The sequence below is a fragment of the Anolis carolinensis genome, unplaced genomic scaffold (genome assembly GCF_035594765.1).
Source record: "Anolis carolinensis isolate JA03-04 unplaced genomic scaffold, rAnoCar3.1.pri scaffold_10, whole genome shotgun sequence".
NCBI lineage: Eukaryota > Metazoa > Chordata > Lepidosauria > Squamata > Dactyloidae > Anolis > Anolis carolinensis.
The window spans coordinates 6,190,292-6,215,021 of NW_026943821.1; the positions used below are offsets into that span (position 1 = coordinate 6,190,292).

Genomic DNA, 24,730 nt, shown 5'->3' on the forward strand with positions numbered 1-24,730 from the left:
ACTGCAATGAACTGCATTATATAGCAATGTAGACCAGGCATGGCCAAACTTGGATCCTCCAGGTGTTTTGGACTTCAACTTCCACAATTCCCAACAGCCTACCAATGCCACAAACTCAACATGCTTACCATGCAGCGTCTCATAGGCCTGGATCACCTCAGACATAAACATAGGCCGCTGGCGAGCAATGGTAGCCAGAGATCCCAGTGCTGCAGTTAGGTTGATGCTGGAGATGGCCGGGTGCCCCATGAACTTCAGCAACTGCTCCAAGGCTGCCTTGCCTTCTTCCCACAAAACATCTTGAGAGGAGAGGGGAGAGCATGACAGAAATCCATGTCACCTCCAATATGGTAAAACTTTGCCATACCGGTAGATGATTGGATAGATACACAACATATGTCATCTACCAGTTGCCATCTGCTCGTCCATAGAAAACCAAACCAACGAACCAAAGAAACTAGAGAGGATATAGTGTATCCAATGTAATTTTTCTGAATCACTGCCCCAAAGAACCCTAGGAACAAGCCTTAACACAGAGATTTCTTGTTGTTGTTAGGTTGTGTTATTGTTCATATTGGGTGGGACTACCCTATTTCCCCTAAAATAAGACATCCCCAGAAAATAAGACCTAGTAGAGGTTTTGCTGAATTGCTAAATATAAGGCCTCCCCCAAAAGTAAGACCTAGGAAAGTTTTTGTTAGGAAGCATGTCCAACGAACAGAACACCAGAGCATGCAGGATCGGTAAATGTACATACTATAGATAGTTTTTCATGGAAATATTGGTAGTAATAAGGAATTCTTGATAGGATTCACAGTTTGTCTGGTTATGCTGGTTTGTGATGACAACTACTGCACAGTATATAATGTTCATTTTTTTGTTCAACAATAAATGTGAATTCTTCATGGAAAAATAAGGCATCCCCTGAAAATAAGGCCTAGCGCATCTTTGGGAGCAAAAATTAATATAAGACACTGTCTTATTTTCGGGGAAACACGGTAATAGAAGTACCAAATCTGCAGAAGCAAGGTTTCCCCAGCCTGTGTCACAGCCAATGTTGCTGAGCGCCTTCGAGTCGTTTCTGACTTATGGCGGTCCCAAGTTGATGCTATCATATGGTTTTCTGGGCAAGATTTCTTCAGAGGAAGTTAGCCGTTGCCCTCCTCTGAAGCTGAGAGAAGGGCTTGCCTAAAGTCACCTAGGCCCCAAGCAAAAGGTGTGTGCTAGAAATAATATCATACAAAAGCTGGCACAACCTGGAGATAGCAACCAGAAACAGTGAAGACATCTGCCCTTGTGCTTTGCTACTCTGTGCTGAGTACATCTCATCACATTAAAACAGTGAACATGACTCATAATGAGACATGCTGCATTATCACAAGATGTCTATGCCCTACACCGCTGGAGAAATTATACTGCTTAGCTGGTATTGCACCACCTGACACCCACTGGGAAGTAGCAGCCTGTAATAAAAGGACAAAGGCAGTGATATCTCCAGCCCACCCTCTGTTTGGATATCAGCCAGCATTGCCAACACCTTAAGTCAAGAAATAGCTTCCTAAGATGTACAGAGATACTCGCAGAAACACCTCAGCAAGTGAGAATCCAAAAGTGGCAGGCTAAAACCCAGAACCTCAATCCACAGCTGATACCAGATGAGAAACTCCCTGCAGGGCACACAGAAGACTGGGTGATTTGGAAGGCACTGAACAGACTGCACTCTGGCACCACGAGATGCAGAGACAACCTTAAGAAATGGGGCCGCAAAGTGGAGTCTACAACATGCGAGTGTGGAGAAGAGCAAACCACAGACCACTGACTACAGTGCAGCCTGAGCCCTGCCACATGCACAATGGAGGCCCTTCTCACAGTGACACCAGAGGCACTCCAAGTGGCCAGCTTCTGGTCAAAGGAAATCTAGTATAATGCCAAGTTTTTAACTTTGTGTTTTTAAATACATTATAACTTTATTCTCAATTCGCTTCAGACACGATAAATAAATACCACTAGCCCTATATCCCAGGATCTGATCCCAGGTTATCTGCTTTGAACTGTATTATATGAGTCTCCAGTGCCATATAATCTGTGATAAGCAGATAATCTGGGATCAGATCCTGGGATATAGGGCCAGTGTAGAAGGTGTCCCAATGAATTTGGAAGAGAAAGGAATGCCCAGAAACAGATCTAGAACAAATCTTAAAATGAAAAATAGAGAAGAAGAAAGGAAAAGAGAGATTTATATATAGGAAAATAGTAGAAAAACAATACAATTTGAAACGGATACTGATTGAGGAATGTAAAGAGGAATTAAATAGTAATGAGAAGGATGCTGAACACTGGATAAATTCAGTTTAAAAAGTTAAGCACCTAAGGATTAAGGAAACACAACGGAAAATATTGACAAAATAGTATTGAACCCCACATCAATTAGCTCATCTTACAAAAAACACATCCAAACTCTTGTCACACCCTGGACTCTCCACAGATATATATTTTTTTTCCCTTTCCTTGCCTAGTTTATCCATGCCTCACAACCTCCTCATAGGGAGGAGGGAGCAAGCTTATTTTCTGCTGCCCTGCAGACTAAGACACGGAACAATGGCTTCAAACTACAGGAAAGGAGATTCCACCTGAACATCAGGAAAAACTTCCTGACTGTGAGAGCTGTTCGGCAGTGGAACTCTCTGCCCCGGACTGTGGTGGAGGCTCCTTCTTTGGAGGCTTTTAAGCAGAGGCTGGATGGCCATCTGTCGGGGGTGCTTTGAATGCGATTTCCTGCTTCTTGGCAGGGGGTTGGACTGGATGGCCCATGAGGTCTCTTCCAACTCTACTATTCTATGATTCTATGCCTGCCATAGATGTGGGCGAAACGTCAGGAGAGAATACTTCTGGAACATGGCCACACAGCCCGAAAGACATACAACAACCCCATCCAAACTATGCTGGCATAAATGTGGTGAAACAGGAACATTTTTACATCTGTGGTGATATTTGACAGGGTACAAAAGTTTTATAGAAAAATAAAGTGTGAGATAGAGGAAATATCTGGGGAAAAATTAGAGCTGAATAAAGAACAGTTTTTACTCAGTAAATGGAAGATAAAGGTGGGAATAAAGAATGGGCAGATGTTGTAAAATATGTGATAGGAGCTCATAACAGTAACAGTTACCCTGGGATGGAAAGAGCACAACAATGGGAAATAAAAATGGTGTAATTATCTAGCAGATTATAGCCTTCAAAGTTATATTATTGAAAGGAAAAACAAATATACCTCTCCTGTGCTACAACACATTTATTATAATGGTTAATCCAGGCCTATCTTGGGTTCAGTGGAGTGGGAAACTTGATATGACTTGAAATTGGGCTTCCACCTCCCTCTCTTCTCCCATCTCCTTACTATATTTGATGTAAGGGTGGTCATTGGGCACCCGGTCCAGGCTGATGTCGGTTTTGTGACGCTTGGGCACCTCCGAGTCTGGCATGCGAGGTGACAGGGTGATGATCAGCCCCTCCACAAACTTGATGGCATGGGTGCGGATCCCGTCGTTGTCGGAGTCCAGCAACTGGATGATTTCACTGGCCATGGCCGACACCATTTCCCAGCAAGCCTCCTGCATCTCATTGATCACTCGGGATTTCACCATCCACTGCATGAACAGACAAAGGGATCGTATAGATAGAAGGCAGGCAGTTCAAGATTCCAGTATGGGAAACAGAAGCTTTGCTGCCAAAGAGGAACATCTCCTCCTGACTGAAGCGGTCATTTCACCCAAAGCCACAATCAGAGCTTCAATACAACTTGTAGCAAAATTTGAAAAAACATTTTGTTCCTGGTTTGAAAGTGTTATTTCCTGTTTAATTGTACAACCCTTACTTTGAAAGTAGTTGTTCTAGTCCAGAAACTTTGTTTTTGTGCCTGAAAGTATTATTATTTTCTTCAATCTATGCACTTAGTTAGAAATTTTCTTTAATGAAAATATGCCATTTTAAACCTTTGTGCAGACCGCAGAAACAATTTTTGCAGTTTAATAAAAATTTCCCACATTTTTATAATAGTACCAATTAGGAAATTACATTTATAACCCAGGAACAAAAATCATGCTACATAGTGTAATTACAGGTGGCAAAGATAACCTGCTGTTAGCATGTTGAAAATACCTAATTCCCAAACCTTCATCATGAACTTTATGTAAATATTGCATAACATGTTTATGTTTGATGGTTTATAGTTTCAATGGTTTAATTTATAGTCCTATGTTATTGTTTTAGATGTGTGATAATACTGTTTTTAATCATATGTGAGGCATTGAATTTTTGCCATTTATTTGATGTGAACCGCTTTGAGTCCCCCCAGGGGTGAGAAAAGAGGTATATAAATGAAATAAATAAATAAATAAATACTTTTGGGATCAGCTCCCAGGATCTCCATGCCAACTGGGCCAACAGGATTCTGCAAATTACAGGCAAAGAAAGTTACTTTCCCAAGCTACATAGCACTGGTTGTGCCTCCTGGAAACAAGAGAATATCTCCTGATTGCTTCAGGATTCAATACTTATTTCAGGCTACATATCCTTATTGGTTATTTGGTTGTGTGATTGTTTCTCTCTGTGCAATTCAGAAACTTACGGGAAGGAAAGTTCAAGGATTTGTAATAATCATGATGAAAATTTATCTGAGATGTATACAAAGGGGTTGGAGCCTGAAGAAGAATCTCATCATGAGACAAAGAAAGAAAATAGATATTTGAACTACTGTATAACCGTCCATCACAAAACAGTAAACAGAAATGGAAAAGAAGTGCACTGTGAAAGCCTAGGGGAAAAAGGATTCTTTCCCAGAGTTTGGAGAAACGGCATTTTGGAGACTAAAGCACATCTAGTGTGGGCATGCTCTCCCTACAGTCAGTTCTAGTGACAATAGCACAGGGGAAAATTTTCCTGGCTCCAGTTAAGCCTTTGAAAAGAGTATCTTATAGAGTAACTTTGCGACTGTGTGGGTTGCAGGGATTGCGCCGTTGCGCTTTCCCACCTTTTGGCGAAAGAAGAAGGGACTCACCTGCAGCGCCACCTTATACAGCTGAGTCATGGCCAGGATTGCCTTCTTCACCACGTTGACATTCTCGTCCCTCAGCAACATGTTCAAGTTGGCAATGAGCTTGAGCAACAACTCTGTGTCCCGTTTGCTGGAGGCAAAGTCAGAAAGGGGAGAAAGTAATGAAAAAGATGAGCCGAAGAAAATGGCACAAGGCTTTTTATCCATAGCACAGAAACTGCCAGGCCAAGGAAGCCATAGCCCTGCTTTGAACTTTTGATGTTTATTTACTTGTACAGTGATTGCGCTATATAAATAAATGATGATGGTAAAATGGTGTGCTGTGCTGCTTTGTATGTTGTGTTTTAAAGTATCTGAACTTCAGAAAGCATTTGTCTTTTGGTAACTTTCGTCTTCATACTTTGATGTTTTCGTATGGTTTTTAATCTGTACAGTTTTAAATCTATGTATATGACAAAAGTCAAGTATCTATGAATCTAGTATTTTCCAAGATGGCTCCCGCATCCAGAGAGCTCTGTGACTCCCAACAAGGATGGATCTGGACCAAACTTGGCACACAGAACAATTTTAAGTACTGGTTGAGTTTGACGGGGGACTGACATGGGATGATGGGAGTTGTAGTTCATTCATATACAGATAGCTTTGTGAACCCCACGGACGAAGGATCTGTGCCAAACCTGGCCCATATACACATCACAACCAACTTTAACTACACGTGCGGATTGGAGGTAATTATATGTGATGATGGGAGTTGTAGTTTGCCCACATCCTTATGCATTTTATAATGGGATCATTTATAAAATCCAAAAACAAACAATGACTAATTCTAATATTATTATTACAAAAGACCTAACCCAAGCATCGCCAGGTACCTAAGCTAGTATACTATAAGCTGCCTTGACCCCCATCCTTGGATGGAAAAGGTGTACGTACTATAAATGCACACAATATATACACAAGCAAAGTAGTATTGACCTGTGTCCCCTTCCCCAAAAAGCAGCTGAACAGAGGATGCCCACTTCAATCGCAAACCAAAATGGTCTCACCAGGCTTCCTCTATGAACCCAATGACAAACTTCCGGACCTCAACAGACTTGTCTGCCTGGAAAGCAATGATCTCCTGCAATGTAGAAATAAAGAAAGTTGCAGCCAGTCACCCTCCTTTTGGCCCTCAGACATACCAAAAACAAAATAAAAAACAAACAAACAAAAATATTCTGAGCAATTGAATTTCAGAGGCTGATGAAGTTCAGAAGCTGACTCTGAGGACCAAGTAATGGTAGAGCTATATTGGGAAGAAAAACTATGCTTAACCCAGGCAAAAACCACAAGCCAGAGTTATGTGCTGCAGGATGTCCCTCCTGTAAAAATGAAGTTTCTGCAGTTTTTCTATGATTTTATGCTACAGTCAATTAGGAAATGACATTTATAACCCAGAAACAAAAATTGTGTTGCACAGTGTAATTGGCAAAAATATATCTGCCATGGTGTTGAGATTTGCTATGCCTAGCATGTTGCTGTTGGGCAGAATTTCCAAAACTGTTCTAAGTGGAAAAGTGTGAGTTTGCTTTGGTTGCAGATGGCTCACTTTCAAGACTGGCATCAGAACCAATATGTTGTTACATAAACAACTATTTTCATTTTTCTAATGTTACCTTTCTTGGTGGGAAAAAAGTAACGGGTAGGTTTCCTGCACAGGGGCCAGGAGACAACAAATGGAACAGAACCAAGCAAGCAGCAATTCCTACAGTCTGAAGTCCCCCCCCCCCCCAAAAAAAAAAAACTGGGAAGAAGACGTTGGCTAAAAGTTTATATCAAGCACTTGTCCAATGCATCAACAAATACTTACATCCAGGAAATTATCCAGTAAGGTGGGGTCCTTGTTTATAATCAGTTCTTGAACCTGAGGAAGGAAGAAAAATGGGGGGGGGGGGGGTTAATGGACCCAAACATGAAACACCCAGAATAATATTTCTGGTGTACCAACAGATTGTTCAAAAATCTTTGCTAATTGGAGATATCAGGTCCTGCTAAACAAGATACAGTCAGTTGTGAATTCTGGGAGATGAGGTCCAAATAATCTGATTTAAACAGAGCCAAAGGAGCTTTCACTTTCATGCAATGAAGTCACTTACCTGCTTGAGGATTGTGATTTTCGATTCATTGCTGATTAAGGCAGCTTGGTTCAGCAAATCCACAACCTGTTTGAACAAAATAAAAAATCCGATCAATGCTGACACATAACAGGACTTTTCTCATCTATCTTTTTCAATCTATGAACATATGTGAATGTTTTTAGTACTGACTGTTATAAAAGTCTTGATTTTCTTTAGAAAATGTGTTGCAAAAATGTTAATATACAAATATACAGCACAAAGGAAAAGGCTTCCCCTCTCATCTCTGGTTTTCTGGAGGTGGTGCTCAACTCTGGCCAAGGTGAGGTGCTCTTGTTCCATTTCTAGGCCGAGGAGCCTGTTGTCTGTAGATACCTCCTGGTTGTGTTGCCTGCATGGCGCCTTTATTACCTTCCCGCCAAAGCAGGATCTATTGATCAACTCACATTTGGACGTTTTCGAACTGCTAGGTTGGCAAGAGCTAGAGCTCACCCCGACCTGCGGCCTATTGGCAGATCTGTTTTGGAATTGAAGTCCAAAACACATAGAGGGCCAAAGTTTGCCCATGCCTGGTGTATGGTGAGGGATGCTACTCTCAGCATCTCTCATCATACATTACTTATTTATTTATTTATTTCCATTATTTCTATCCCGCTCTTCTCACCCAAAGGGACTCAGGGCGGCTTACAAAACTGGCAGAATTCAATGCCAATACACAACAATACAAAAGAATAAAACATAAGCAATTAAAAACAGATTTTAAATAATACAAAATACTTGAGCCATTCATCCACAAAACTTTGTACATAAACCTTAGTCCAGACCGAGTCAAAGCCAACGGAACTTATTCTTTGAATGCTTGCTTGCATAGCCAGATTTTCACTTTCTTTCTAAAACTCAAAAGGGATGGAGCTCGCCGGATGTCGCTGGGGAGGGAGTTCCACAGCTGGGGAGCCACCATTGAAAAGGCCCTGTCTCTCGTCTCGTTAGTACCTGTGAGGCTGGCGGTACCGAGAGCAGGGCCTCCCCGAAGATCTTAAATTACGTGGTAGGTCATAGCGGGAGACACGTTCGGACAAGTAAGCTAGGCCGGAACCGTTTAGAGCTTTATAGGCTAAAGCCAGCACTTTGAATCGTGCTCGGTAGCTAATCGGCAGCCAGTGGAGCTGACGTAACAGAGAACTAGTGCGCTCCCTGTATGCCGCTCCAGTTAACAACCTGGCTGCCTCCCATTGGACTAATTGAAGCTTCTGAACAGTCTTCAAAGGCAGCCCTACATAGAGTGTGTTGCAGTAGTCTAATTGGGATGTAACAAGAGCATGGACCACCGTGGCCAAGGCCAGCTTCTCAAGGTACGGGTGCAGCTGGCGCACAAATTTTAGCTGTGCGAAGGCTCCCCTAGCCACCACCAAGACCTGGGGCTCCAGGCTCAATGATGAGTTTAGGATCACCCCCACACTGCGAACCTGCGCCTTCAGGGGGAGTGTGACCCCGTCCAGCACACCCTGTTCGGCCTTCCGACTGACCAGGAGGACCTCTGCCTTGTCTGGATTCAGTTTCAATTTGTTGGCCCTCATCCAGTTCAGTTCAGGACCTGGACAGCCTCCTTAGTAACAGGTGGGAAGGAGTGACAGAGTTGGACATCATCTGCATAGAGATGACACCGCACCCCGAAACTCCTGATGATCTCTCCTTGCGGCTTCATGTAAATGTTTCCTAAAGCTGATGGGAGCTGCAACCCTTAGAGCAGTGGTTATCAACCTGTGGGTCCCCAGGTGTTTTGGCCTACACCTTCCAGAAATCCCAGCCAGTTTGACAGCAGTTAGGCTTTCTGGCAGTTGAAGGCTAAAACATCTGGTGACCCACAGGTTGAGTACCACTGCCCTAGAGTCTAAAGTTTAGACCCAGATCCTCAGTTTAGACCCAGATCATCAGTTCAGTTTATAAGAGACTCTGCCTTACCCTTTCGGAGGTGGTCATGGTATCGATGCCAGTGGTCTCCTCTCCAGAAAAGAATTGGGATGCAATACTCATCCTGGAGATACCTGGGTCTCCTGCGCTGCTCACATTCGCCATGGTTCCTGACCTTTGACTTCTTCAATAGCCAAACTCCAACAAATGAGAGCAAGACCTATTAAAATTAAGCATGGAAAGTAATATTTCAACAAGAAAACTCCCAGGCTGGATTCTACACTGCCATATAATTGAGATTATCAAAGTAGAGCCATATTATCTGCTTTGAACTGCATTATATGAGTCTACACTGCCATATAATAATAATAATAATAATAATAATAATAATAATAAAACTTTATTCATACCCCGCCACCATCTCCCCAACGGGGACTCGGGGCGGCTTACATGGGGCCATGCCCAGGACAATACAATATAACAAAATATAAAAACAACATATCATAATACAATTAAACAATACAATAGAGAATAATATACAGTACAACACAAAGTCAGAAAGCAATATAACAAGGGCGGGCCGCATGAACACTAAGTTAAAATCCACTTCAAAGCAGTGTAGAAAGGGCCCCAGTCATTCAAATGGCAATGTTAGTAGGGGATAGCTTGGGGCCCTTCTACACAGCCATATAACCCAGAATATCAAGGCAGAATAACCCACAATATCTGCTTTGAACTGGAATATCTGAATCCACACTGCCATATATCCCAGTTCAAATCAGAAAATGTGGGATTTTATTCAGCTGAGTGGAAAGGGCCTTAAGCTCTGCTGTTTTTACACAATGGCAAATCTCTGTTTTATTTATTATTTATTTATTTCAATTATTTATACCCTGCCCTTCTCACCAGAGGGGACTCAGGGTGGCTTACAAGTGGCAATTGATGCCATTACACTGATATACAATGAACTAAAACATTAAAACAGTTAAAACAGTCATAAAATACAATATACAAAGTTTAAAACAATGCAAAGTGCTTATGCCATTCATCCACCAGACCTTATACAAGAGCCGTAATTCAGACCGCGTCGAAGCCAACACATGCTTATTCTTCAAATGCCTGCGTACATAGCCAGGTCTTCAGTTTTAACAGGTTATTCAGTCTAACAATGGAAACCATTGCTTTGCATAATTGCATCTGGTTGTATACCAAAAGAGAAGATTCTACTCTAAAGGGTTTTTGGCTCTTCTCTGAAAGGTCATGCTTTTCTAAAAAGTTATGATCTTCAAAAGGATTCCCCCCCCCCCCCCCAAAAAAGGTTATGAATGCCATTTTCCAAAATATTTTAATCTGGTTGATCTCACCTAGGTCCAGTTCTGGGTGAAGCAAATCAAGAAGGAGATGGACAAGTTAGAATGTGTCCAGAGGAAGACATGAAAGCCATGTATCAAAGTGTGATGATAAGTCATTGGGAGGAGGGAGCAAGCTTGTTTTCTGCTGACCTAGAAACTAGATCAGCAGAACAATGGAACAATGACTTCAAACTACAGGAAAGTTGATTCCACCTGAACATTAGGATTTCCTGACTGTGAGAGCTGTTCAGCAGTGGAACTCTCTGCTCCAGAGTGCGGTGGAGGCTTCTTCTTTGGAGGTTTTTAAGCAGAGGCTGTATGGCCATCTGTTGGGGTGCTTTGAATGAGATTTTCCTACTTCTTGGCAGAATGGGGTTGGGCTGGATGGCCCACGATGTCTCTTCCAACTCTATGATTCTATGAGAACAACCAAAATGGTCAAAGGTCTGGAAGCCAAACTCTATGAGGAACGGTGTAGGAAGCTCATGGGTGGCTGGATAGCCATTTGTCAGGAGGGTTTGGATTGTGTATTCTTAAATTTCTAGTCGGCCCGTACTGACGCAACCTTAAAACGCACTGACGCAGCCTAGAATTGCATTGGCCTTCCTAGCTGCTGCATCACACTCTCGGCTCATGCCAATTCAAGGCCTACTAAGGGCCCTGTCCACACAGCCATATAACCCAGAATATCAAAGCAGAATAACTGCCCAAGGAAATAACTTTCCTCCAGGAAAGCCCCCCACCCCCCCGCAATGACCTCATCCCCTTCCTGTTGCCATGACAACCCATTACTCCCAGCAGGCTCCTTGACAGTCACTAGGCCCCACGCTCCCTTTCCCTCTTCTCTTACCGACGAAGCCTCGCTCCTTCTTCACCGAAAGGAGTCAAACATTTCTTCCCTTTACTCCATCAAGCCACCATATCCGCCATCGCAAATTCCTCCAAATAATTTCAATGACCCATTACTGCGCATGCGCAGATAAAAAAGGGATCCTGGGTAATGTAGTCTTCCTGTTCTAACAATACGTCACCGCCTTCCTCTTTCCCCCTCCCTTTCGCGTTTCCAGCCGAATGTGTTTTCGAGCCCAGCCACTGACGTCACCCCCCTCCCAGCCTATCAGAACACGGCTGCCGCTTAAAAATGGCTGCCGCTTGCAAACAGTTGTGGGCAATGTAGTTGTTTGCGGGAAGGTTATGTATGTATGTTGGTTGGTTTGTACCACAAAGGCTGCTCCGTGGCTCAAGGGATCCGGAACAAATTTGGCACAGAGACATTTCACGATCTAACTTAAAATAATTGATAGGCATGAAGTAAAAGAACCGTTAGCCATCCAACCTTTGTTGCAATAATGATGATGATGATGATGATGATGATGATGATGATGAAGAAGAAGAAGAACAACAACAACAACAACATGCCCTGGCAGAATCTGTAAAGCAAAGTGAAGAACCTGCTTTGATTGAAGTCAAAAATCAGAAACTCCTCAAAGCACAACAAACAAAAAACCAGTACAAGAAAATCACACTACAAACTAGAGCTGATAGATGGCACAACAAAACATTGCATGGAAAGTTCCTTGAAAATTGAAGGAAAAGCTGATAAGGAGAAGACCTGGCTCTGGCTCACGAATGGGACCCTGAAGAAGGAGACAGAAGGCCTGATCCTTGCAGCCCAGGAGCAAGACATCAGAACAAAGGCAATTCAGGCCAAGATCGAAAAATCAGCTGATGACCCAAAATGCAGACTGTGCAAGGAAACCGACGAAACCATTGATCATATCCTCAGCTGCTGCAAGAAAATCACACAGACAGACTACAAACAGAGGCACAACTATGTGGCCCAAATGATTCATTGGAACTTATGCCTCAAGTACCACCTCCCAGCAGCAAAGAACTGGTGGGATCACAAACCTGCAAAAGTATTGGAGAATGAACACGCAAAGATACTGTGGGACTTCCGAATCCAGACTGACAAAGTTCTGGAACACAACACACCAGACATCACAGTTGTGGAAAAGAAAAAGGTTTGGATCATTGATGTTGCCATCCCAGGTGACAGTCGCATTGACGAAAAACAACAGGAAAAACTCAGCCGCTCTCAGGACCTCAAGATTGAACTTCAAAGACTCTGGCAGAAACCAGTGCAGGTGGTCCCGGTGGTGATGGGCACATTGGGTGCCGTGCCAAAAGATCTCAGCCAGCATTTGGAAACAATAGACAAAATTACGATCTGTCCTGGCCCTTGAGCGCTCTAACTGGAGGTCAGCTGTGACCAGCAGTGCTGTGGAATTTGAAAAGGGATGAATGGAGGGCAGAAGGGAGAATCATGCCAAGAGGAAGGCGCATCAAGCCAACCCTGACCGGGACTGCCTTCCACTTGGGTTCTTCCACGGTGTCCTCACAGTGGAAGAACGTGCAGGGCAAGAATAGGGCTCCATGTTCACCTATGTATCTGCCGCCAAAACATTGCACCTGAAAGGCCATCATACTCAGACAATGAGGGATTGCCTAACTATACTGTATACCAAGGGTCCCCAAACTTTTTAAACAGGGGGCCAGTTCACGATCCTTCGGACCGTTGGAGGGCCGGACTATAGTTGGCCACCGAGCAATAATAATAATAATAATTCTAGCATATCTATCTTGTTTGCTGTGTCATACAATAAAATAACAACAACAACAACAATAATAAAGAGGGTTGGAAGAGACCCTTTGGGCCATTGAGTCCAATCCCCTTCTGCCTTTGTGCACCGAAAGCACAAGCAAAGTTCCCCCGACAGATGGCCACCCAGCCTCAATTTTTATTATTATTATTAATAATAATAATAATAATAATAATAAAGAGGGTTGGAAGAGACCCTTTGGGCCATTGAGTCCAATCCCCTTCTGCCTTTGTGCACCGAAAGCACAAGCAAAGCACCCCTGACAGATGGCCACCCAGCCTCAATTTTTATTATTATTATTATTATTATTATTAATAATAATAATAATAAAGAGGGTTGGAAGAGACCCTTTGGGCCATTGAGTCCAATCCCCTTCTGCCTTTGTGCACCGAAAGCACAAGCAAAGCACCCCTGACAGATGGCCACCCAGCCTCAATGTTAATAATAATAATAATAATGTGATTTTGTGATACGAAATCCAGCATATATATCTTGTTTGCTGTGTCATAAAATATAATAATAATAATAATAATAATAATAATAATAATAATAATAATGGTTGTAAGAGAAGAAGAGACCCCTTGGGTCATTTAGTCTAACCCCCTTCTGCCCTTGTGCCATGGGGGCCGGATAAATGGCTTCGATGGGCCGCATCCGGCCCCTGGGTCTTAGTTTGGGGACCCCTGCTGTATACTCTAGTATGAATATAAAAAATGAAAACGTTTAATCTTTCGTGTCATGAACATAAAATATATTAAAAACTACATAGCCCCCCTCTGTTTGGGGTCCTTTAAACAGCATATCAAGTCGCCTGTTCCCCCCCCCCCCCCCCCAAAACATGAGCCTTGCCTGCTTTGAGCTGCCTGCCTGTGAGGCTTATTGTGCCATGGGGTGCAGCAGAGATTGGGTTACGAAGCCTCCTCCGTTTAGGATTAGAAGGGCAGGAGGTAATTAGTTAATTGTGTTTCTTTAGCCCCCGCTTTCTTTTGTGTGTCTTCTAGATCTTTAATCCCGGAAACCTGATGGATGGACCATGTTTTCTCCTGACAACGCTGCGCAAAAGCAGGGAAATGTCTGTAGCAACCGAGGCTCCTAGGAAATATGATTCGAGGCATCAAGGACGAGATGAAAGGAGGACGAGAGCATTAAATAAGAAGAGGGCCAATGGAAGCCAAATGGAGAAGAGCTAAGCTATAGTTTGAGAATCTAGGACTAGCTTTCAAGGTGCGTCTATACTGTGGAATTGATGCAGTTTGACACCACTTTAAGTGCCATGGCTCAATGGGATCAGGGGAGTTGTGGTTTTATGAGACTTTTGCCCAAGAGAGCCAGTGCTTCACCCAACTACAGATCCCAAGATTTGTAGAGAATTCATTCTCCTTCTACAGTGCCATATAATCCACATGATCTGCTTTGAACTGGATTATATGAGGCCCCTTCTACACTGTCCTTATATCCCAAGATCTGATCCCAGATTTTCTCTTTATCCCAGATTTTATATGGCAGCGTAGAAGAGGCCTCATTTTCTGAAGTTTATAGCCTGAAGGGCCAGTAGGTATTATTATTATTAATAATAATAATAATAATAATAAACCTGTTTATTTACTTCATTTATCCCCATCTTTCTCCCCTTGGGGACTCAAGCCAGCTAACAATCATAGACTTTGGTCACACTTTAAAATCGATTCGTACAGTGTACTTTTAGGTTAGACTACAAATTAAAATACCATTTAAAATTCACCCCCCCCCCCCCTTCCAAATCCCACCCAGTTGGCATGAAGGACCATGTCTCTGAAGATGTCCTGATTCAATACTTTAGGGTTTTGGGTTCAAGTCTAATTTCCTGCAAGTGTTAGGACACCAAAGCTTCCAGCAACTGAAAGGAAAATCCTGGGATGCATATATTCTGTAGAATGATCCACTTTAACTACCTTGGTTCAATGCTATGAAGTTGTGGGGGCTGTTGTTTGACAAGGTCTGGAGGTTTCTCTGCCAAAGAATTGTGATGCCTCACCAAACTACAAATCCCAGGATCCCATATCATTGAGTCAATGCAATTAAATGAGAGATGACATCCCTTAAAGAAACTAGATAGATAGACAAATGTTAACGATGTAGTAGATTTTAATCAACAGTAGATATAAAAAAGAGAGGCAAGTATTGTATGATAAATTAAATATCTGCTATGTGATAAAAGCAATTATTGTATGAAAAATTTAACATTCAATAAAAACTATTTTTTTAAAAAAAGAAACTTCTGAAGCAGCTTCCCCGTTGGCTTTGTCTCAGCACTAAGGGCCCTTCTACACTGCCATATAAAATCCAGATTATCCACTTTGAACTGGATTATATGGTGGCGTAGACTCATATACAGTAGAGTCTCACTTATCCAACACTCGCTTATCCAACGTTCTGGATTATCCAACGCATTTTTGTAGTCAATGTTTTCAATACATCGTGATTTTTTGGTGCTAAATTCGTAAATACAGTAATTACGACATAGCATTACTGTGTATTGAACTACTTTTTCTGTCAAATTTGTTGTATAACATGATGTTTTGGTGCTTAATTTGTAAAATCATAACCTAATTTGATGTTTAATAGACTTTTCCTTAATCCCTCCTTATTATCCAACATATTCGCTTATCCAACGTTCTGCCGGCCCATTTATGTTGGATAAGTGAGACTCTACTGTATGTGTATGTGTGTGTGTATATATGTGTGTGTGTGTGTGTATGTAGACTCATTATATGGTGGCTCAGTGTGTTAAAGCGCTGAGCTGCTGAACTTGCACACCAAAAGGTCACAGGTTCAAATCACGGGAGCGGAATGAGCGCCTGCTGTTAGCCCCAGCTCCTGCCAACCTAGCAGTTCAAAAACATGCAAAATGTGAATAGATCAATAGGTATCGCTCTGGCGGGAAGGTAATGGCGCTCCATGCAGTCATGCTGGCCACATGACTTTGGAGGTGTCTATGGACAACGCTGGCTCTTTGGCTTAGAAATGGAGATGAGCACCAACCCCCAGAGTCGGTTTTATTTATTTATTTATTTATTTATTTATTATTTTCGTGTCAGGAGCAACCTGAGTTGCCCAGAGTCGGTAACAACTGGACTTAACATCAGGGGAAAACCTTTAGACTCATATAATGCAGTTCAAAGCAGATAATGTGGATTATCGACTTTCATAATCTGGATTATATGGCAGTGTAGAAGGGGCCTAAGATTACCGTATTACACAGATATTATGGGCACCCAAATTTTGGAGAGGTCATTTAGCCCCACAAGGTGAGCATTAGATTTGAGTAAAAAGAGTAGGTTGTTTCTTGATTCACTTGATTCCTCATTGGTTTGAGTCCTGATCTGCTTTGTGACTCTGGCTCTGCCTCACCTGATTTACCTGTGAGCATCATTTATGTTTGATCACCTTGACCCTGTTTCTTTTTTTACGTTCTTGGACCTTGCTAAGTAAGATGTCGGCTCTTGAGTCCCTGCTAGTAGAGGTTGCCTTATGTAAAGCCACTATATCCTCTTGTTTTAGAAATGAAGGGGACGGGGAGGGAGGGAGGCCAACCTTGTTGCTAGCCACTTTTCCAACTTGTGGGATCGAGTGTCATGCTGAGTAAGAGGAAACCTTTCCATCCCATAATTGCTTTCCAATCCAATCTCCAGGTGACCTCATTCCTTCCTAACAGGACCATGGATTGGTTTGGGCTAAATCCCTCGAAATCTCAGCTCCGCTGTTAAATAGATGGAGCTGCATGTCTCCACGGCTGTTTCCCGAAACCAGGGCCCGCTGAGAAAGATGACCAACATGGATAGTCCGGCTGAAGTTCTTCCTGCGAGGTCCTTTTCCAACAATGAGGCAGCTTCTCAGATGAAGGTCTTGGATCACCTGGAGCCAAGGGACCTGCCCACAGCTTCTCCTCGGCGCATGGCCGATTTTTCCATCCGTTCCATCCTGGCTGTGGATGGTTCTGAAGGAGAAAAAGGGGATTGCAAGGAACCATCTGGAGACCCCAAGGAGATCCAAGGCTGCTCTTGGATCAACTGCACTCGCTGCAAGCCTCCTGGCGCTCCAAGTAAGGCTTCTTCTTGCATAAGCTTCTGAAATGCTGCTTCAGGAGAGATAAAGCGGGGTATAAATAATAATAATAATAATAATAATAATAATAATAATAATAATAATAATAATAACTGCAAAAGGCCACCCTACTGGGATCTACGCGCATCATCCGAAAATACATCACACAGTCCTAGACACTTGGGAAGTGTTCGACTTGTGATTTTGTGATACGAAATCCAGCATATCTATCTTGTTTACTGTGTCATACAATAATAATAATATAGTAGAGTCTCATTTATCCAAGCCTTGCTTATCCAAGCCTCTGGATAATCCAAGCCATTTTTGTCATTTGGGCCACATAGTTGTGCCTCTGTTTGTAGTCTGTCTGTGCGATTTTCTTACAGCAGCTGAGGATATGATCAATGATTTTGCCGGTTTCCTTGCACAGTCTGCATTTTGGGTCATCAGCTGATTTTTTGATCTTGGCCTTATTATTACAGTAGAGGCTCACTTATCCAACATAAACGGGCCAGCAGAAGCTTGGATAAGCGAATATCTTGGATAAGAAGGAGGGATTAAGGAAAAGCCTATTAAACATCAAATTAGGTTATGATTTTACAAATTAAGCACCAAAACATCATGTTTTACAACAAATTTGACAGAAAAAGCAGTTCAATATGCAGTAATGTTATGTTGTAATTACTGTATTTACGAATTTAGCACCAAAATATCACGATATATTGAAAACATTGAGTACAAAAATGGCTTGGATAATCCAGAAACTTGGATAAGCGAGGCTTGGATAAATGAGATTCTACTGTATTATTATTATTATTATTATTATTATTATTATTATTATTATTATTATTATTACTTGTGACTCCATGAGACCAGAGTTAGAATCCTCACTCAATGGTAACTCATATGAGGCTGACACAAGACCACTTAATGAGTTACCACTGAGTGAGAATTCTAACTCTGGTCTCATGGAATCACAAGTAATAATAATAATAATAATAATAATAATAATAATAATAATAATAATAATAAATAATCTTTATTTATATGCAATGGGGACTCAATTGTAGGACTTTGAACTCTGGTTTCCAGAAGTTTGGGTTGGGAATGCAAACTCTTGTATCATGGTTTTAATATATCACTCCAGCATGCTGGCGGCCAAGACAAGACCTGTTGTCATCGGATATATTAAACTTCCCTTTTCCACAGAGGTGAAGCAGGCCGGCAGCCCTTGGCCGGTCTCCCGCAGCCCCCGGGTGCCCTTCTCGGCTGCTCAACTGGGAGTCCTGGAGAACAGCTTCCAGCAAGCCTACTACCTTAGTACCGGGCAGGTGAGGGAGTTGGCACTGCTACTGGGACTCACAGAGAACCGGGTAAGGAGTCTACCTACCTACCTACCTATTTATCTGTCTTCCTATCTTCTTCTCTATCAGAGCAAAACATTTTGGCTTCTACCTATTCCAGTTCTAAAGCTGAAACCGAGCTGCATCTCAGGTGGCATATTTCTATATTCCTATCTTATATAACACACTAGCTGAGCCTGGCCACGCGTTGCTGTGGCAAAGTGGTAGTAGTATTGGTTAAAAATTGTTGTGGAATTTTTATTTGACATTATTTGTATGTTTAATTAATTTTATTGTAACATCTTTTTTATTCATTATATTTTATTATTTTGTTGTATTATTTTATTGTATTAATTTTTTTAGTGTTTTTTATTATTTTATTGTCTCATTTGTATTTATTTTATTTTTTATTCTTTTATTAACACTGGGCTGAGTGGGTTGCTAGATCAAGTGGGCGGAGCTTAGCCTTCTAACTGGCAGCAATTGGATAAAAACAATTATTTCTCTCCCTCTAATTAGGACTTTATTTTTCTTTTCTTTTTGTTGTCGGAACCTAAGGGCAAGGATGGTGGGTTGTGTTGCCAAATTTCTAGGTTCTGGGGCTTGTACTTTTATTGTTTAGTGGGAGGAACGGACACTATTACTCCTTTATATATATAGACTAGCTGTGCCCAGCCATGTGTTGCTGTGGCTAGGACTATATTTTTCTTTTCTTTTTGTTGTATGAACGTAGAGGCATGGATGAGAGGTTGTGCTGTCAATTTTCAAGGTTGTGGGGCATTTAGTTTAGTTGTTTTGTCCGGTGCCGTAATTCCATTACCCTTTTATATATATAGACTAGCTTTGCCCGGCCACGCGTTGCTGTGGCGAAGTATGGTGGTGTGGGAAATAAAGTATTGAGGAATTGGTGGTAGTTAAGGTAAAGGGTAAAGGTTTTCTCCTGACATTAAGTCCATTATAAATGGGTAATATAGCTGTGTGGAAGGGTCTTGATTCTACACTGCCATATAATCCAGTTAAAATCAGATAATCTGTATTTTATAGGCAGTGTGGAAGAGGCCTAAGTGAGGCCTAACTCTGCCTGTCCCCTGGGCTGAGTGGGTTACTAAGAGACCAAGTAGGCAGAGCTTAGCCTTCTAACTGGCAGCAATTGGATAAAAACAATTATTCCTCTCCCTCTAATTAGGACTTTATTTTTCTTTTCTTTTTGTTATATGAACGTAGAGGCATGGATGAGGGGTTGTGCTGTCAAGTTTAGTGTTTCTGGGATGTGTAGTTTTGTTGTTTTGTCCTAGGCCGAAACTCCATTACCCTTTTATATATATAGATATTCCTATGGGAAGGAGCAAGCAGGCAGGGTTCCTATGCAGTTCCTGACATCCTCTTCTTCTTTCTTTTAGGTAAAAATTTGGTTCCAGAACCGGCGTGCTCGTGAACGGCGGGCCTTCTTGAAGCAGTATCCAAGTGGCCGCATTGGCACGAAGGGCAACCTGCTAAAGGGCCAATACCATTTGGGATGGCATTAAAACCAAGCTAAGGCAACAGGGATGAAGTTGCATAGGCTCCCCTCTTAAATTGTTATTTTACCCATCAAGCCCCAGTTCTTAAACTCGGCAACTCTTAGGGCCTTTTCACACCATTCCTTAACACCATAATATTCCATTTGAAATCCTCTCCAGGATAGTGGATACTTTCTATTGCATTGCTACTACATTTGTGCTTTAAGAGCGTCATTTGTATGTTTTTGTCCCCACCAATAACATAAATACCCTTGCTTTGAGATTGAGTTGTCTGATATTTTGAAATATTGTAGCTGTAAGAGCGCTATGATGGCAAAATAGCATGACAATAGGATGTACTGTAATATTATGCTGTAGCAGCAAACAAAAGTAATAAGAAGTGGGATATACCGTATATACTCGAGTATAAGCCGACCCGAATATAAGCTGAGGCACCTAATTTTACCACAAAAGAACTGGGAAAACATTGACTCCAGTATAAGCCGAGGGTGGTAAATTTCAGAAATAAAAATAGATACCAATAAAATTACATTAATTGAGGCATCAGTCGGTTAAATGTTTTTGAATATTTACCAAAAGCTCAAATTTAAGAGAAGACTGTCCAACTCTGATCAAATCATTATTCTCATCTTATTCAATGTAAATGTGCTTATGTATCATTTTAATAATAATACAGTAAAATAATACATGTAATAATAATAATGATAATAAATACAGGAAAATAATACAAGTAATAATAAATAGAGTAAAATAATAAATGCAATAATAATAATAATAAGATCAGAGTGAAATAATAAATGTATTATTAATAATAAAAATAACGTAAAATAAATGTAATAGAAGCAACAATAATAGGGAAAAATAATAAATGTAATAATACCAATAATAATAGAGAAAAATAATAAATGTACCATATACTCTCAAATATAAGCTAACCTAAATATAACCCTCACCCGAGTATAAGCCGAGGGGCCTTTTTCAGTCTTAAAAAGAGAGCTGAAAAACTAGGCTTATGCTCGAGTATATACAGTAAGTGGGAATTAAGCATAGCCCCTTCCGCACAGCCCTATAACTCAGAATATCAAGGCAGATAATCCACAATATCTGCTTTGAACTGGGTTATCTGAGTCTACACTGCCATATAATCCAGTTCAAAGCAGATAATGTGGGATTTTATACAGTTGTGTGGAAGGGTTCATATATATGGCTCATTCATGGAAGAAAGCTATATGAGGCCCCCTCTACGCTGCCATATAATCCCGATTATCCAAGCAGATAACCCACATTATCTGCTTTGGATTATATGCGTCTACATTGCCATATAATCCAGTTCAAAGCACATCATCTGGATTTTATATGGCAGTATAGATAGGGCCTGAGATATCTGTATACAGATTAGTTAATTATAATTATAGGGAATGGAGGACATTAATGGGTGAAATAAAAACAACATTGGTTGGAGGGTTGTTGTATGTTTTCCGGGCTGTATGGCCATGTTCTTGAAGTATTCTCTTCCGACGTTGGTTGGATCTATATTCCATATAATGCAGTTTGAAACTGCATTGTATGATCAGTATAGACCTATTAGAGCCCCCTGGTTGGAGCAGATTAAACCGCAGAGATGCTGAACTTGCTGACCGAAACGTTGGTGATTCAAATCTGGGGAGTGATGTGAGCTCCTGCTGTTAGCCCCAGCTCCTGCCAACCTAGCAGTTCGAAAGCATGCAAATGTGAGTAGATCAATAGGTTCTGCTCCTGTGGGAAGGTAACTGTGCTCCATGCAGACATGCCGGCCACATGACCTTGGAGGTGTCTATGGACAACGCTGGCTCTTCGGCTTAGAAATTGAGATGAGCAGCAACCTCATCTCTAAACATGACTAGACTTAATGTCAGGGGAAAACCTTTACCTATAGACCTATTTAATGCAGTTTAACTGCACTGAACTGCATTATGCAGCCAGTGTAGACTCATATAATGCATTATTTGAGTCTACCCTGACCACATAATGCAGTTTCAAACTGCATTAAATGACAACATAGACCCAGCCATCGTGTGGTATGGCTGAGACCAAGTGGAACTAACGTATTGCTATGATGGTATAACAACATGGTCCGATAATGCTCTCAGGGACCTGGTACTTTTGTCCGGGAAGCCAGCACCTGAATTCCCATTGTGTTTGCATCCATAAGCTACCAGATTTGTCACCTGTTGCTCTTTATATGAACTGCCAAAATCTAGCTTTCCTCCTATCCCAATCTGCAATAGCCTGTTTTATTGCAACAACCAGTGTGTGTGCCAATGCATTTTCAATAAAAAAGACTTGTCAATACTGTATTTGGACTACAGTGTTCCCTCACTACCTCGCGGTTCACTTTTCGCAGATTCGCTATATCGCGGTATTTCAATAAACTTTAAAAGACTATTATAAATAATAAAAATTACAATTTACAGCCTAAGGAAGGGAGGAAGGAGAAGCAAAAGGGAGAAAAAAGGAGCCCAAGCAGCAACGGGAGGAGAAAGGTGATTTATCAACACAGGATTGGTTGATAAAGACTTAAAATAGTGTATAACTAATAAAATAATGTATAAACATTAAAATAAATATAGTATCCCTACTTTGCGGATTTTCACTTATTGCGGGTGGTCCTGGAACCTAACCCCAGCGATAAGTGAGGGAACACTGTATCCCTTATTGCTGTTTTGAAAACCTGGATTTAACTCAGGCCCCATCTACATCTATATATATTAAAGAGTGATGGAATCACGGCACCAGACAAAACAACAAAACTACAGGCCCCCCAACCTCGAAATTTGACAACACGACCCATCATCCACGGCTCTTGGTTGATACAACAAAAAGAAAAGAAAAATAAAGTCCTAATTGGAGGGAGAGGAATAATTGCTTTTATCCAATTGCTGCCAGTTAGAAGGCTAAGCTCCTCCAACTTGGTCTCCTAGCAACCCAATAAAAAATAATTTAAAAAACACTAAAAATAATTAAAAACACTAAAAAATTAATACAATAAAATACTATAATAACAGAAAATAACTAAAAATAATACAAGAAAATAATAAAATATAATAAATAAAAAGATAACTTACAATAAAATTAATGAAAAAATACAAATAAAGGCATATAAAATCCAGGTTATCTGCTTTGGATTACAGTAGAGTCTCACTTATCCAAGCTAAACGGGCCAGCAGAAGCTTGGATAAGCGAATATCTCTTAGAATCATAGAATATCTTGGATAATAAGGAGAGATTAAGGAAAAGCCTATTATAAACATCAAATGAGGTTGTGATTTTACAAATTAAGCACCAAAACATCATGTTTTACAACAAATTGGACAGAAAAAGCAGTTCAATACACAGTAATGTTATGTAGTAATTACTGTATTTACGAATTTAGCACCAAAATATCACGATATATTGAAAACATTGACTACAAAAATGGCTTGGATAATCCAGAAACTTGGATAAGTGAGGCTTGGATAAGTGAGACTCTACTGTATATGGCAGTGTAGAAGGGTTCTCAAATATATCCATTATGTTCCAGTGTCTGTTACTGTGGTGCTCCCTTGTGGCCAGTTGTTAAATAGTACAGTAGAGTCACACTTATCCAAGCCTCGCTTATCCAAGTTTCTGGATTATCCAAGCCATTTTTGTAGTCCATGTTTTCAATATATCGTGATATTTTGGTGCTAAATTTATAAATACAGTAATTACAACATAACATTACTGCGTATTGAACTGCTTTTTCTGTCCATTTTGTTGTAAAACATGATGTTTTGGTGCTTAATTTGTAAAATCATAATCTAATTTGATGTTTAATAGGCTTTTCCTTAATCCCTCCTTATTATCCAAGATATTCGCTTATCCAAGCTTCTGCCGGCCCGTTTAGCTTGGATAAGTGAGACTCTACTGTATTGATTTTTTTTCCCCAAACCATTTGGCATCGGGGAGTTAATAACAATAGTTTTATGCAAAGTTCTGGTGGAAGAGAACCAGAGAATGCTCCTATTTTACAGGTTTGGCACATTGAAGCTCCTTCTACACTACCATATAATCCAGATGATCAAAGCAGATAATTGACATGATCTGCTTTGAACTGGATTATATGAGTCTACACTGCAGTATAATCCAGTTCAAAGCAGATAATTTGTGTTTTGTTTGGTAGTGTAGGCACTGGCCCTCTATGGCAGAAAAGGCAAAGGTCCTTTAACTACCATTTCTTGGGACTCCATGAGAAACTTTTGCTCCACGATTGAAAAAGTTTGACAACACCTGCATTTGGGAGCCAGACTCCATTGGCCAAAGGTTTGTGAGTAGCTTCCAGCCGTATCTTTTTGCCTGCCAACTGTGTTAAGGGTTAAACCCATTTGCATTAAAAGTTATCAGGAAGGGAGTTTCGCAATGCAAATAGTTCTGGGGCTGCATTGGGAAGCCCCTTCCATGAAGAGAGCTGCCCCTCTCCTCTCAACCTCCTGGCCTCTGGAGCCAAGGCAAACATGGAAAGGAAGCCCTACAGATGTGGGTCCAAAGTCTGCTCCAGATCCTGTATATTCCACATGGTTTTGGTGAAATTGAAATGGGACCGGTCTTTTCCCCCATTCTTTTTGGCTAGGATCGAAAATTGTTATATGAAGCAACAGGACGTGTTCGCTTCAATACAAGCATTTTCCAACTGG

General features: G+C 41.2%; 3 protein-coding genes across 4 annotated transcripts in view; 2 read left to right on the forward strand and 1 right to left on the reverse strand.

Annotated features, from left to right (window-relative positions):
* Positions 1-11,436, reverse strand: part of sympk (symplekin scaffold protein) — a 59,924-nt gene extending 48,488 nt beyond the window's left edge. The window contains exons 1-8 of the mRNA XM_008123648.3: positions 11,281-11,436; positions 9,130-9,298; positions 7,189-7,254; positions 6,903-6,956; positions 6,100-6,173; positions 5,057-5,183; positions 3,398-3,647; positions 129-299 (exon numbers count right to left, since the gene is read on the reverse strand). Of these exons, the coding sequence (XP_008121855.2) occupies positions 129-299; positions 3,398-3,647; positions 5,057-5,183; positions 6,100-6,173; positions 6,903-6,956; positions 7,189-7,254; positions 9,130-9,243 (856 nt within the window). The 5' untranslated portion in view covers positions 9,244-9,298; positions 11,281-11,436. The remainder of the gene's footprint in view (positions 1-128; positions 300-3,397; positions 3,648-5,056; positions 5,184-6,099; positions 6,174-6,902; positions 6,957-7,188; positions 7,255-9,129; positions 9,299-11,280) is intronic.
* A 134-nt stretch (positions 11,437-11,570) lies between these two features.
* Positions 11,571-14,230, forward strand: LOC134293804 (uncharacterized). Its single transcript, XM_062962549.1, has 2 exons — positions 11,571-12,691; positions 14,095-14,230. The coding sequence occupies exon 1, from the start codon at positions 11,996-11,998 to the stop codon at positions 12,674-12,676; it is 681 nt and encodes a 226-aa protein (XP_062818619.1). The 5' UTR covers positions 11,571-11,995; the 3' UTR covers positions 12,677-12,691; positions 14,095-14,230.
* Positions 13,939-20,301, forward strand: LOC103281646 (homeobox protein MSX-1). Of its 2 annotated transcripts, none has more exons than XM_008123647.3 (4): positions 13,939-14,317; positions 16,765-17,174; positions 18,386-18,549; positions 19,920-20,301. In XM_008123647.3, the coding sequence occupies exons 2-4, from the start codon at positions 16,844-16,846 to the stop codon at positions 20,043-20,045; spliced, it is 621 nt and encodes a 206-aa protein (XP_008121854.2). In that variant the 5' UTR covers positions 13,939-14,317; positions 16,765-16,843; the 3' UTR covers positions 20,046-20,301. The 2 variants fall into 2 exon arrangements, with proteins under 2 accessions (XP_008121854.2, XP_062818620.1); XM_062962550.1 differs by having other exon boundaries at positions 16,788-17,174.
* The last annotated feature ends 4,429 nt before the right edge of the window (positions 20,302-24,730 follow it).

Bases quoted from the DNA above. Each gene is read 5' to 3' on its own strand.
- LOC134293804 (XM_062962549.1), top strand. From the start codon at position 11,996: ATGGAAAGTTCCTTGAAAATTGAAGGAAAAGCTGATAAGGAGAAGACC.
- LOC103281646 (XM_008123647.3), top strand. From the start codon at position 16,844: ATGGAGCTGCATGTCTCCACGGCTGTTTCCCGAAACCAGGGCCCGCTG. The intron at 17,175-18,385 runs GTAAGGCTTCTT...CCTTTTCCACAG, and splicing joins CAAGCCTCCTGGCGCTCCAA to AGGTGAAGCAGGCCGGCAGC. The intron at 18,550-19,919 runs GTAAGGAGTCTA...TCTTTCTTTTAG, and splicing joins TGGGACTCACAGAGAACCGG to GTAAAAATTTGGTTCCAGAA.